The 13,909-nt window shown below is 42.2% G+C and overlaps 1 protein-coding gene across 5 annotated transcripts in view; it reads left to right on the plus strand.

Moving 5' to 3' along the window:
- The first annotated feature begins 340 nt into the window (after positions 1-340).
- nhsb (Nance-Horan syndrome b (congenital cataracts and dental anomalies)) overlaps positions 341-13,909 on the plus strand; it is a 53,870-nt gene continuing 40,301 nt past the window's right edge. For all 5 annotated transcript variants that reach the window (XM_085356666.1, XM_085356648.1, XM_085356652.1 and 2 more), the window contains exon 1: positions 341-620. In XM_085356666.1, the coding sequence (XP_085212792.1) occupies positions 341-620 (280 nt within the window). The remainder of the gene's footprint in view (positions 621-13,909) is intronic.

The raw sequence follows: 13,909 nt of genomic DNA on the forward strand, positions 1-13,909 counted from the left end.
TTTGACGCTGGACGGAGGCAACCCATGATCGCAGACTCAACACGCATCCTCACACCACTGACCTGGGCTTAGCTGTGTCCTGCATGTGTGTGCATGTGTGTGCGTGTGTGAGCGGGAGTGTGAATGATCCCCAGAAACCAGCAGCAGGATGGAGGATCTCAAGGAGAATCTGGGAACTTTGGATTGACGCCCGGGGATAACGCGCAGACGGCCTGAACCTCATCGGGCTTCTCGTGGATTTATATATTTGGATGTTGTCCGTTTTACCCTTTTACCTTTTACTTCTAGGCAGCGGGATTTTACGCTTGGCTTACAACCCTTATCATCTTTGGCGTGCAAAATGCCATTCGCCAAAAGGATTGTGGAGCCGCAGCTTCTGTGCAGACACCCGATCCCCAATGATGATGGTCTGCTTTTCGAGGACCTGTGTGCCATCAGTAATGTGGTTCTTTCCCGGACCTTGCGACAGCTCTCCGACCTGGCCCGACACGCCTGCTCCTTATTTCAGGAGCTGGAAAACGACATCATTAGCACCAACCAACGGGTCTGGGTCCTTCAGAATAAAATAGGCCAGATACAGCAGACTGCCAGTGCCCTAGACCCCAAAAAGGAGGCTGTGCGTAAGTAGACGAACACATGTGCATACCCCCATATTATGGGGAGAAATCGCTCCATGATTTAAACCTGAGCGTTTTGGCTTTGGTTTCCATACATTAACATCCCTCATGTGCCCCCTAATGCTTCTTAGTGTCCCTTCCTCAAAAAAATAAAATAAAATAAAATAAAAAATATATATATATATATAATTTTTTTTTAACACAGCTGCACGCGCGCCCGTCGTAGACTCGGCCGCGCTCGCACCCCCACCTTCATTGAAATGTGTCACACGAGTGCGTTTGCACATTTGCCCATCCAGATGCATGTTTCACAACGCAAGATGTGTTGACTGCACATTTATGTGGCGTTGGAGACTCGGATGCGCGCGTATGTGTGTGTGTGTGTGTGTGTGTGTGTGTCCTTCGACGTGGAGGGGAATCTGTGTGTGTGTCTGTTGACAAGCAGGCAGCGAGAAGCGGAGCGGAGGGGCGTGTGTTGCCGCTGCATTGGCTCAGCATCGCAGTCTCGCTACTGCGGGAAGCGCACACCTGAAGCATGTTCAGGCCGTGTTTCCCGGTCCCCCAACAAGGCCTCCTTCTCTTAGAGAGGGTGTGAACAGGCCAGTCTGCATGAAGTTAAGGTTCGAGTATCTGTTTAAAAAAAAGGGGGGGGATACGTGTGTGTTTGTCTGTGCTTTTCTATCTGTGTGTGTGTGTTAGAAAGAGAGAGAGATGGGTTTTTCGTAGACGACTCCCCGTGCGCCAAACCCACCCTTTCCACATGCAGCAGCACCAACACAGCATCAATAATGAATCCAGATGTCCATGTTGCAGGGTAAATGTGGAGCGATCGCGCCTATATGTTTAGGCGTCGCATTCATTTCCAGCTCCCGCGGATCTCACAAGAAAAAAAAAACAGAAAACAGAAAGAAAACCCGCCTGATTGGCAGCGATGAGAGAGCCTGCAATTGACTGTAACAGAGCGTTCTGTGCAGCAGCTACATATTATTTATGTTCTCTGCAGTGCCGTCAGTATACGTCTTGAGATTTTAGAGGTTCGTTTCAGAGATTTTAGGGCAGTTCTGTACGCTGGGACTCATCACTGCTGCATGTTATCATAGTGTGGGGACAATAAGAGCTTCTTGGGGGTGGGTGGGGGTCTGATTGTAGGAACATAAGCACCCCTCTTCAGATATAACCCCCTCAACACACATCTCTGAGCGTGTGGTACGGCGGCCATGTCTGTATTACATGGGAATCTGTTCTGCTGTGTTGTTTTTGTTAATAAGGGTTGGTTGTCTCACATTCAGCAAGACAGAAAATATGTTCAGTTGTGCCACATGCAGTAAACAGTAAACTCATCTCTCCATAATGGAAACTCTTCAGACCTGACACAAGCAGCACTAAACCCAGAAACCTGTCACATACTTGTTGGGCACAGAAGACTGATTTGTTTAGTGGATTGGGCTTTTTTTAAAATCCCCCTATCCAGTCAAGACATCAAACACAAGTTGTTGTTTTTTAAACATGTACCACCGTCAGAGTTTTGAAAAGTCTTTGCACTCATGCTGTCAACTAGAAATTCTCTATTGTGAAATGCTGTTTTACCCTTTCTGGCCCTTTAATGTTCTTTAAATCTGACAACCTGAGATGTTGACATCAACTTTTTACATGCTGCAATTTTAGGCGTCCAAGAGAAAAAACTAAATTGCTGCTCATATGTGCATACACTATAATAAAAATATAACTTGAGCTCCTCTTCCCCATTTGAATTGTTGTTGTTTGAGAATTCCAGTGCAATGTGGACAACTTTGGCAAAACAGGAGAATGATGCCATGCCGTATTCTATTTTTTCTTTAACTGTCCTTCGTACAGTGTTACATGCCTACAAATCTATCACACAATTAAAATGTTAAAGATATCTTGCCCAGTTATATACACTATAAAACATTGTCCCCTTTCTGATCCTTAGATATTTAATTTCCCACAAGAGTATTGTTTTGAATTTACCTTTCACTGGCATCATTTATGATCATATTCTTGTTATGGAGAGAGTATGCAAAGAAGTGGCTCCATGGTCTGAAAACTCCCCCCGGTTCAGAACTGGGAGGAGACACAAATCTACCCTCTGGGTGTCAAGCTACTCTTAGTGCTGGTCCTAAGCCTGGATAAATGGGAGGATTGGATCAGGAAGGGGCCCTGCGACAGACTGGCGACCTGTCCAGGGTGTACCCTGCCTCTCGCCCTATGACAGCTGGGATAGGCTCCAGCGCCCCCCGCGACCCTGAAAAGGATAAGCGGAAGCGAATGGATGGATGGGTGGATGGATCAGGAAGGGCAAAATATGCGCCAAATTAAACGTGCAGACTCATTTGCTGTGGTTAACCCTTGGGAAATAAGGGAGCAGCTGAAAGCACCTTCTAATATGGATACAGAAAGAAAACTTTGCTTTTTACGGTGTCTTTTAATGCAAAAACACTTAGTGCTGGAATATCCTGTGAGTGGTGGGGATAGAGTTAATGTGGCACATTTTGAAGACAACTGACAAAATGCTCTTTGACTTCAGATTGGTTGCAGGGAGAGTCTGACTTCTCTTTGGTGAATGCTCATTGGATGAACACCAAAAATGTTGCTATTTTTATTCAGCTATCAAAAGGGCTATTATCTTCCTGTGTGCTGATAAACAGAAGCAATAACCCCGAGGATGTAAAAGTCACTGTTTAAACACAGACGGAGATTCAGTGTCGCTGACAACAGTTTCCCCACCTGATGGTGGAGCGTATCAAGATTCCAGGGAGTCAATATGGTGCTAACTTGGATTGATCCTGAACATAGCAGTGGGCAGTCTTCAGACGGCGTTCAGACCACCTGCGTTGTGTGAGACACTGATCAAAACATAATTAAACAGTCTGTACTTGTTGTCATCTGTTGGCACTAGCACATGGTGTTAATGTACAACTTTCTTTTGTTTGATAATGCGTAACGAAAAGCAGGTGACCTACAGCTCAGTGCTGCTTTTCCGCACTGATAGAGGACTGAAAGTCCCGCTGCTCTGATAATGCGCTTATGATACTCCTTCTCTGTACATATGGACTGAGGGATAAGCCAATCATGCAGGGGAACCTCATGGCAAATGTATGAATATCATAGAGGAGGAAATCAGTGGAGATGTGACAACCAGAGATAACAGATTGTTGTGAAATTTGAGGATTTGTAGCAATAACAGGACAAACAATAGCTAGTGATGGGAAATGGGCACTTATCACTTATTTAACTTTGAGGTGAGCAAAACTAGGCGTGAGAACTACTGTTGACTGACATGTGACAGGCTGCGAAATATACCAGAGGGTTACGTAAGCACCCACGCCTGGAATATCCAGTAGCAACTAGATGTCAGCAGCAAAAGGGATATCACTTTATATGGGAACACGGTTTAAGGCTGAGGGATATTTTTACTGTTGGCCATCAGGATGTCAGATTGGAGTAACGGCTGTCTGTACTTTCCTGGGACTCAGGGTGCCAGATTTAAGTATCTCACTGGCAGCCCAAGGCTCAGTGATACTCAGTGAAACTCAGAAACAAACAAATAAACACACACACACACCTCTTTGTGACTGCTTTCGTCAGTAGCAGATTGATGTAGTCACTTGTAGTTTGTATGGAAGACACTGCAATCACTTGGCAGATAATTTCCAAGTCTGAGTGAAACTGAAAACTCCAACACAAACAAGAGATGGAACGCACTGGTTGCAGCGCTAACACACAACTTTTACTTTGAAGGCAAATTCTCTTATTTCTGGGTTGTGTCTCATTTTTTAAAGCTTTAATAATCTTTGGCTGGTAGTTACTAAGTGTTTGCAGACAAATTGGTGTCTTCCATAGGAATTTATAGGTGACTACAGCAATCTGCTACAAAGGACAAGGCAATTCATGGTGCAGCACCCTCTTTGCAATTGATTTCACCTAGTGACAGCCAGCAGCCTCCAGGAACCCCATTTTGCCCCCATGATCAGTGGTTGTATCTGATCTAATATGCCAGACAGCTTTTGAAAAATGTGCACATGATGTCATGTGAGAAGCCAATATAAATTAAGTCCCCTTTCCTATACATTTTTATTCTATACATCTTACACTTGTCACACGTTTTTTTAATACACCTTTTTGGGGGGTGGCAGGGTAAGGGTCTTTAGTGGCATGATCGTTCAGCAACTATATTCTGTTGACAGAATATAGACTACCTTTAATTACCAGTTAGCAATAGCATAGTAATTATACAACAAGGGTCATCGAAATATCAAAAATATACTGGTCGAGTAGCTGAAGAAGTATTGCCTGTCTTAGTCCAAAAAACACTAACACATTGTTTGTATATTGCCTTTTACAAATCAGTTATCATTCCTTGGTAACCCCCCAAGCAAAACACACTTCCATATCCAGATTCTTACTCTGGATGGCATTACCTTGGCCTCCAGTAACGCTGTGAGGAACCTTGGAGTCATTTTTGACCAGGACATGTCCTTCAATGCACATATTAAACAAATATGTAAGACTGCGTTCTTCCATTTGTGCAACATCTCTAAAATTAGAAATATCCTGTCTCAGAGTGACGCTGAAAAACTAGTTCATGCATTTATTACTTCCAGGCTGGACTACTGTAATTCATTATTATCAGGATGTCCAAAAAACTCACTGAAAAGCCTTCAGCTAATCCAAAATGCTGCAGCAAGAGTCCTGACAGGGACTAGAAAGAGAGAGCAGATTTCTCCTGTTTTGGCTTCCCTTCATTGGTTTCCTGTTAAATCCAGAATTGAATTCAAAATCCTGCTCCTCACATACAAGGTCTTAAATAATCAGGCCCCATCTTATCTTAATGACCTTGTAGTACCATATCACCCTATTAGAGCACTTCGCTCTCACTCTGCAGGCCTACTTGCTGTTCCCAGAGTATTTAAAAGTAGAATGGGAGGGAGAGCCTTCAGTTTTCAGGCCCCTCTTCTGTGGAACCAGCTTCCAGTTTGGATTCAGGAGACAGACACTATCTCTACTTTCAAGATTAAGCTTAAAACTTTCCTTTTTGCTGAAGCATATAGTTAGGGCTGGACCAGGTGACCCTGAATCCTCCCTTAGTTATGCTGCAATAGACGTAGGCTGCCGGGGGATTCCCATGATGCATTGAGTTTTTCCTTTCCAGTAACCTTTCTCACTCACTATGTGTTAATAGACCTCTCTGCATTGAGTCATATCTGTTATTAACCTCTGTCTCTCTTCCACAGCATGTCTTTTATCCTGTCTTCCTTCTCTCACCCCAACCGGTCGCAGCAGATGGCCGCCCCTCCCTGAGCCTGGTTCTGCCGGAGGTTTCTTCCTGTTAAAAGGGAGTTTTTCCTTCCCACTGTCGCCAAAGTGCTTGCTCATAGGGGGTCATATGATTGTTGGGTTTTTCTCTGTACCTATGAAGTGCCTTGCGGCGACTTTTGTTGTGATTTGGCGCTATATAAATAAAATTGAATTGAATTGAATATCCCATATCTAACTCTGCCTTTCTGCAGTAGTTGTCTTCTACTTTCTTTGGTACTTGTGGGCTTTAATCTTTTTCTTCTTCAGTATGTAAGGATAGAACACTCTTTTAGTACTGGAAGAACTGCTGCCTTGATACATATGCTGCCTGATATAAAAAAATACAGTTACTGTTGCATTTTTCTATTAAACGGTACTGTAAGCATTGGCTATGGTGACATCTCTATATACAGCAGGTTGATTATTTCCCTCAGTGATCACCTTCGTCTACATTTTGATGCCAAACGGTGTTATCAGCCAACCAATGACGCTCTCTGTGGATATATATCACAATAAACAAGATGTGATTGGCTGATGCCTGCAATGGTGCTTCAACAGTTTTCAACAGTTTCAAGCAAAGCGACGGATCCTTAATTCACTTCAGCATTGTGAGACACCCCCCCCCCCCCCCCCCCCCCTTTAAAGTGAATGAGAAGCAAAAAAAGTCAAAGCCCAAAATGCTTTTGTGTGAATCCTCCCTGAGACAGTATTATCTTTCTAGCATAATGATAGTGTACTTCAGGTATATTGTTTATCACTCATCAAAGCTTCCCCAATCAAATTTTCACATTAAAAAAATAACTCATATATCCGTGTGAAATCTCTCACAGCTTCCACAGCCAGCTGAGCAGCTTCGGACCTCTTGTATCTAATTTTTCAGATATTGCTGTTAAATAATTCTGTATGGTACAACAGTCTTACTCTGATTAGCCCCATTTACAGTACAGCAGGTGAAGCAAAAGGCACTGAAACTCTTTAATACTGTCAATGTAAATCACCTGCCCAGCACACAACATCAGACTTAATCAGTTATTAAGAACTAATATAACTGGTCAGAAAAGTGATATTAAGAACAGACAACATCTATACAGTATTTTCAGTTAATGGACTATTTAACAAAATCTGTTTAAAAAAATAACAAATTCCAAATTAATATTTACATATTTGATACAAGTACAAGCATTCGGGGTAAATAATGGAATAATGTGTGAATGCTGGCAGACCAGACTTATTAAATAATGCTGTGAGAATTGCAGTTAAGTGCAGTTCACCTCTGTAAGGCTCACATACCCTGACTGGTTTGGATTCAGGATCTTCTGTTAAGTAGTAATCTACACCATACACTCTCCACTGAACACACACACACACACACACACACACACACACACACACACACACACACACACACACACTTACACACAAGGTGGAAGGGATTTTAATGTGAACATATTGGACTGTGGGGACTGTGGCAAATATATTGTACTGCTCTGGCAACACTAGTTTCTTTGTGGTATGCCATTAAAGCAAATTTGACTTTGAGTTTCAGAGCGTATGGCCTGTGGCAGCGGGAGGCTGCTCTATCTCTCGCTAGTCTGCATAGTAACAGAGGACAGAGAGGGAGGCCTGCTTTAACCTTTCAGCTGAGTCAGTCCCTTTCTCTTTAATGCGTGTCGTACATTTTAAGTCGCTAGTCGTTCTAACAACTAAAACTAGGATCGCTTCTGAAGCAAACAGCATCTCTTTGTCTGAGATAAATTGAGGAGAGCGATTGACAGAGAGAGAGACTGAGAGCCTGGCAGTACACAGTAATTCTCAGTGGTTTGAATGTGTATTTATTATTAACCAACTCATAAACAAACTAGCAGAATGAACTATTATCTGTGGAGAAAAACATAACCAGTCTAGGAGAGGTATGTCTTAGTACGATTGGATGAGTTCTCAGCAGGGCTCAACATTGATTGGTTCAACTTGGAAAAAGTGCCATTTTTGAAAACAAGCAATCTATCAGAAGCTAGATGATAAAAACTGCCATCAATGACTGAAAACTTGGCTCCATTGTCTTGTTTGCTGATGTTGTTGTGGTCTAACAGATCTATGGTTACAATCATGCACTGTTTTGAGATGCATCATGGTTGAAACCTTTCTTAAAGCTATCGTCACCCCACAAGTCCGGTGGCCTGAATTCCTACAATGGAAAATCACCTACTTAGAGATATTGACCAACGTCATAGGGTGCTACTGGTTTACAGGCTTAATCCATTCAGTGTGTGGTTCTCGGAGCTGTGCAGGTATTTGGTTTCAAACACGCATTGCACATCAGAATACTCTGCGTCTAGGCACCGTTTGTCTGCCTCACACCTTACCACAAACAACCCAAGTCAGATGCATCAATTCAGATGTTCCCAGTTCAATATGTGTGATGATTTGTGTGCAAAGCTTTTAGAGACTGTCTCCTTGCCTCTCTCATTCCTTTTTTTTCTGTCCTCCATCTTTTCTTGTCTGTATCCATTCTCATCCCCCTTCTTCTACTTTGCTTTCTCCACTCCATCTATACCTCTTTCCTCACTGCCCTACTTTCACCATCATCGGCAGCATGGAGAGTCTTCTGCCTCTTGACAGCATATTTAATGTTTAATGCACTTTGATTTTCACGCAGACACTTACAAGCCGGAGAGGAGAGGAGAGGAGAGGAGAGGAGAGGAGAGGAGAGAGTTTGATAGCTAAAAGGAGAGATGAGGAGAAATCAAAGAAAATGATGACAAATTCTTAATAGTATTAATTAAGAGTGTCCACAAAAATGGGAGACATGAGTGGTGTAAAGTTATTAAAGTCACACTTTTATTATGGAAGTATGCTTGTATTGACAATGCCGGCATGTTTATGAGCGTAATTTTTAGCATATTCATATGGTGGTTAAGTCAGAGATAAGCTACAGTTGGAAGCTGGCACATTGTAAGAAGAGGGTACTAAAGATGCTGTCCAGTTGCTTGAATGAAAATTGTTTTCCTGTTCCTTGGTTTGCATCTATGTTGCAAGATCCACTACAAGTGTGCTTTAGCGTGTCGGCCTTCTACCCCAACCAGTCCTGCTAGGGTCCAAATATTTTTCATACAAAATTCAAGTTCTTAGAAGCAGAGTTTATTTATGGGGCAGGCGTAGTGTAGCATTAACTGTTTAAACTAAGATTGTGACATTAAAAAATGTCATTTTCACAGTCAAACCAATTATTGCCAATATGCATTCAAAAGAGATTATTCTGGGAGAGCATCCAATCAGTGCAGCAGAAAGACAATGATCTGTATGTGTGTTGGGTAAGCAGCTTCAGCTGAAACAAACAGGCCTACTTCTGTAATGTTTAAGAGTTGCATTTGAGCATGCATATGAAAATAGTTCACCCCTCTCGTTTAATGCACATTAAACGAGAATCACTGTGCTCGTTTAATGTGAATCAGTGACACAGAACCTACAGAAAGCTCATTTTTTTTACACATGGACACGTTCATTTCAATCATCAGTGCGAGGACAGGTAGAAACATAAAAGATCTTAAGTGAAAAGGAGGCTTCAGAGAGGGAGGATTTCATAAAATTACTAATACTGTTAGATAAAGACCTTACAGTACCTTACAGAAAACCCCAACAGTTATGTGACCTATGAGCAAGTGCTTTGACCTCAGTGGGAAAGAGAAATTCAGTTTTGACAGGAAGAATCCTCCAGCTGGCCATCAGCCACGACCTCTTGGGACTGAGGGGAGGAAGACAGGATACACACACGCTGTGGAAGAGAGCCAGAGATTAATATTAACTAATGATTAAATACAGAGTAGTATAAAAACACATGGTGCGTGAGAATAAAAGGTGAGTGAGATAGGAAGAACTAAGAAAGAGAGTCAGAGATACACACGAGCTACAACAAGTAAACCAAAGCATATGGTCAGCATATGTCCACTTATGTTGCCACAGAAACATGTGGACACGACATGTGGGGAAAGCACGAGAAAGGGATGTGACGCCATACTGTGTTGTTATTACTATCTGCACAAGACAACAGAGCGCCCGGCTGTCCTCGACTTACACACGCACACACAGACACACACCACACACACATACACACACAATGTATTTTATTCAACTCCTCAGAGTCTCTTATGTCATGGAGAGTAAAATCACCACTGCACATTTTCTGTTCTCGTGGCCCAATTACCTCTATGCTAATTTTGGCTGGAGTGATTCCGTTGCCTCGCGCACAGTAGCACACAAACACACACAGACATCTGTCACAGTTTTGGATCAGCCTTCCTATGCTAGCTGGTAAACACGCACATACAGCTGCATACAAAAATAAGCACAATTAAACATGAAAATACATGCACACTCTCTCTCACATGCACACACACTGGCATAACATACACACCTGACCCGCTGAACTCTGAAAGCCTCATCGTCTTCCCCTCATGTTATCATTTAAAATTCTGCTTTAAGTGCCTGTGGCTCTGCTGCCATTGCAGCCGGCGATAAAACATGTATGTAGGACTTCTAGGTCTATACAACCCAGGAGTCAGCCAAGTGGATTCCTGGCATGCCGACTTCATGAAGGTGATTCTTCACATGTGCACACTGATCTCTGGCGTATTCATGTTATCACAGTTATGCCTGAATGTGGACATGAATGGTTGTTTATCTTCATGTGTTATCCCTGCAACAGACTAGCAACCTGTCTAGGATATACCCCACCTCTCACTGGGATAGGTTAGGGTTGGATGGTTGGATGGATGGATGGATAGATGGAAGGATGGATGGACTTATTCACAGATATTGCACATAGAGATTGGACTGTAGGGTAGAATGTAGAGTAAAAATGTGACCCAAGCTAAAATATTTTTTGCAGAAAATAGAACTATTTCCCCAAGTGAGCAGACACTATACTAACTTGATGCCATTAGTTATCAGTCAAAGTAAATGTTAATATTGTCCCAGCATTATTTAAATCAGATCAGATTAACCAGTTTCCTTCAACAAATGACAACTGAAACCTCAAAGGACTGTTTTCTTTTTTTAAAAATGTTAAAGCGATCATTACAGGGAGTGCAGAATTATTAGGCAAATGAGTATTTTGTCCACATCATCCTCTTCATGCATGTTGTCTTACTCCAAGCTGTACAGGCTCGAAAGCCTACTACCAATTAAGCATATTAGGTGATGTGCATCTCTGTAATGAGAAGGGGTGTGGTCTAATGACATCAACACCCTATATCAGGTGTGCATAATTATTAGGCAACTTCCTTTCCTTTGGCAAAATGGGTCAAAAGAAGGACTTGACAGGCTCAGAAAAGTCAAAAATAGTGAGATATCTTGCAGAGGGATGCAGCAGTCTCAAAATTGCAAAGCTTCTGAAGCGTGATCATCGAACAATCAAGTGTTTCATTCAAAATAGTCAACAGGGTCGCAAGAAGCGTGTGGAAAAACCAAGGCGCAAAATAACTGCCCATGAACTGAGAAAAGTCAAGCGTGCAGCTGCCAAGATGCCACTTGCCACCAGTTTGGCCATATTTCAGAGCTGCAACATCACTGGAGTGCCCAAAAGCACAAGGTGTGCAATACTCAGAGACATGGCCAAGGTAAGAAAGGCTGAAAGACGACCACCACTGAACAAGACACACAAGCTGAAACGTCAAGACTGGACCAAGAAATATCTCAAGACTGGTTTTTCTAAGGTTTTATGGACTGATGAAATGAGAGTGAGTCTTGATGGGCCAGATGGATGGGCCCGTGGCTGGATTGGTAAAGGGCAGAGAGCTCCAGTCCGACTCAGACGCCAGCAAGGTGGAGGTGGAGTACTGGTTTGGGCTGGTATCATCAAAGATGAGCTTGTGGGGCCTTTTCGGGTTGAGGATGGAGTCAAGCTCAACTCCCAGTCCTACTGCCAGTTTCTGGAAGACACCTTCTTCAAGCAGTGGTACAGGAAGAAGTCTGCATCCTTCAAGAAAAACATGATTTTCATGCAGGACAATGCTCCATCACACGCGTCCAAGTACTCCACAGCGTGGCTGGCAAGAAAGGGTATAAAAGAAGAAAAACTAATGACATGGCCTCCTTGTTCACCTGATCTGAACCCCATTGAGAACCTGTGGTCCATCATCAAATGTGAGATTTACAAGGAGGGAAAACAGTACACCTCTCTGAACAGTGTCTGGGAGGCTGTGGTTGCTGCTGCACGCAATGTTGATGGTGAACAGATCAAAACACTGACAGAATCCATGGATGGCAGGCTTTTGAGTGTCCTTGCAAAGAAAGGTGGCTATATTGGTCGCTGATTTGTTTTTGTTTTGTTTTGTTCTTGAATGTCAGAAATGTATATTTGTGAATGTGGAGATGTTATATTGGTTTCACTGGTAAAAATACATAATTGAAATGGGTATATATTTGTTTTTTGTTAAGTTGCCTAATAATTATGCACAGTAATAGTCACCTGCACACACAGATATCCCCCTAAAATAGCTAAAACTAAAAACAAACTAAAAACTACTTCCAAAAACATTCAGCTTTGATATTAATGAGTTTTTTGGGTTCATTGAGAACATGGTTGTTGTTCAATAATAAAATTATTCCTCAAAAATACAACTTGCCTAATAATTCTGCACTCCCTGTATACCCAAATAATAAAACTGCATTCTCCTTCATTCTTTTAGCACTATGCTCTAACCGTGCTGGCACCTGCCATTGTTTTCATTGCTTTGCATTATGTGTGTGAGTTCATTATGATAGCAGCCACATTTGTCCAGCAGAGACCTGCCATAGCAAAAGCTGCCACGGCAGCTGTTTTGATTGTGTTGTATCTAAAAGTCTATTTACGACAGAGGCGGTCAGCATGGCAGCGTCACGCTCTGCAAGGTGGATTCACAAAACTATACAGCAGTTTGATATGAAAATGAAGGATTACTTTAAAGATCGGTACTCACGAGTACTGAGTACTAGTATAATAATGTAGTAATGACAGCATCATTAATGGATGAGCATTACAGCTGATGTGCCACGTTGCAAAATCTGCTAAACTGAACCTCTTTGCATGATTATTTTGTCATAAAGTATAGTGATGGCAAATGCTGTCGTAGAGACAGCCCATGTGTAACAGACAGCAATTGTAGCAATCTCATGTCATTGCAGCTCAGTCAAGAAAAACTCGCCTGTGTGTATCCAGTAGCTCTGCCCATGCATAACTCTGTCCCTGATGTGTGTATGTGTGCCAGCCTCCTGTGACATGCTAAACTGAACTGTGCTGACCTGTTGTCATCTCTGTCTGGAGACCCCATCATCACCACCATTCACCCAAAATCTTCGAAAGATGGCCGGGGACCAAAAAAACAAACAAACAAAAAAACAACATAGTCAGCAATCACTCTCTGCTCTGTGTGTGTGTGTGTGTGTGTGTGTGTGTGTGTGTGTGTGTGTGTGTGTGTGTGTGTGTGTGTGTGTGTGTGTGTGTGTGTGTGTGTTATTTTAGCTTTGTCAACAAAGCTAAAATAAGTGGACAGGCATATCTACCAATGACAAACCTTTATTTTTGTGTAACATATAAAACTGAAGACAGAGAAAGTTTCAGAACGATCAGATTTATAAAGTGTTAAATTATCAGTTTCAGTAGTTTTTTGCTACAGAAGGCAGGAAAATTTTATAGGAAATATATTATTTTCTTATAAACACTGTAAATAGACCTGTGATAATCACTGGGTTTCTTTTCTGAATTTAAATATTTTCTGGCATCCTTGCTCTTATACCACTGCGAACAGAATTTCTTGACACTCGACAAATTTCAGTAGGTGCTTGTTGACATCCTACCAACCAATGAGCCATCATAATGGTAATATGTAAAATGATATTGAAATAATTTGTGATCAAATTAATCAGCAAGAATGTGAAAAGGAAAAAGTCTCTGTTTAAAACGTATCAAATTAGGTTTTGTTTTTTGTTTTACACCACAG

The sequence above is a fragment of the Diplotaxodon limnothrissa genome, linkage group LG1 (genome assembly GCF_057381915.1).
Source record: "Diplotaxodon limnothrissa isolate DT_005_m linkage group LG1, D_limnothrissa_male_GT1.1, whole genome shotgun sequence".
Lineage (NCBI taxonomy): Eukaryota > Metazoa > Chordata > Actinopteri > Cichliformes > Cichlidae > Diplotaxodon > Diplotaxodon limnothrissa.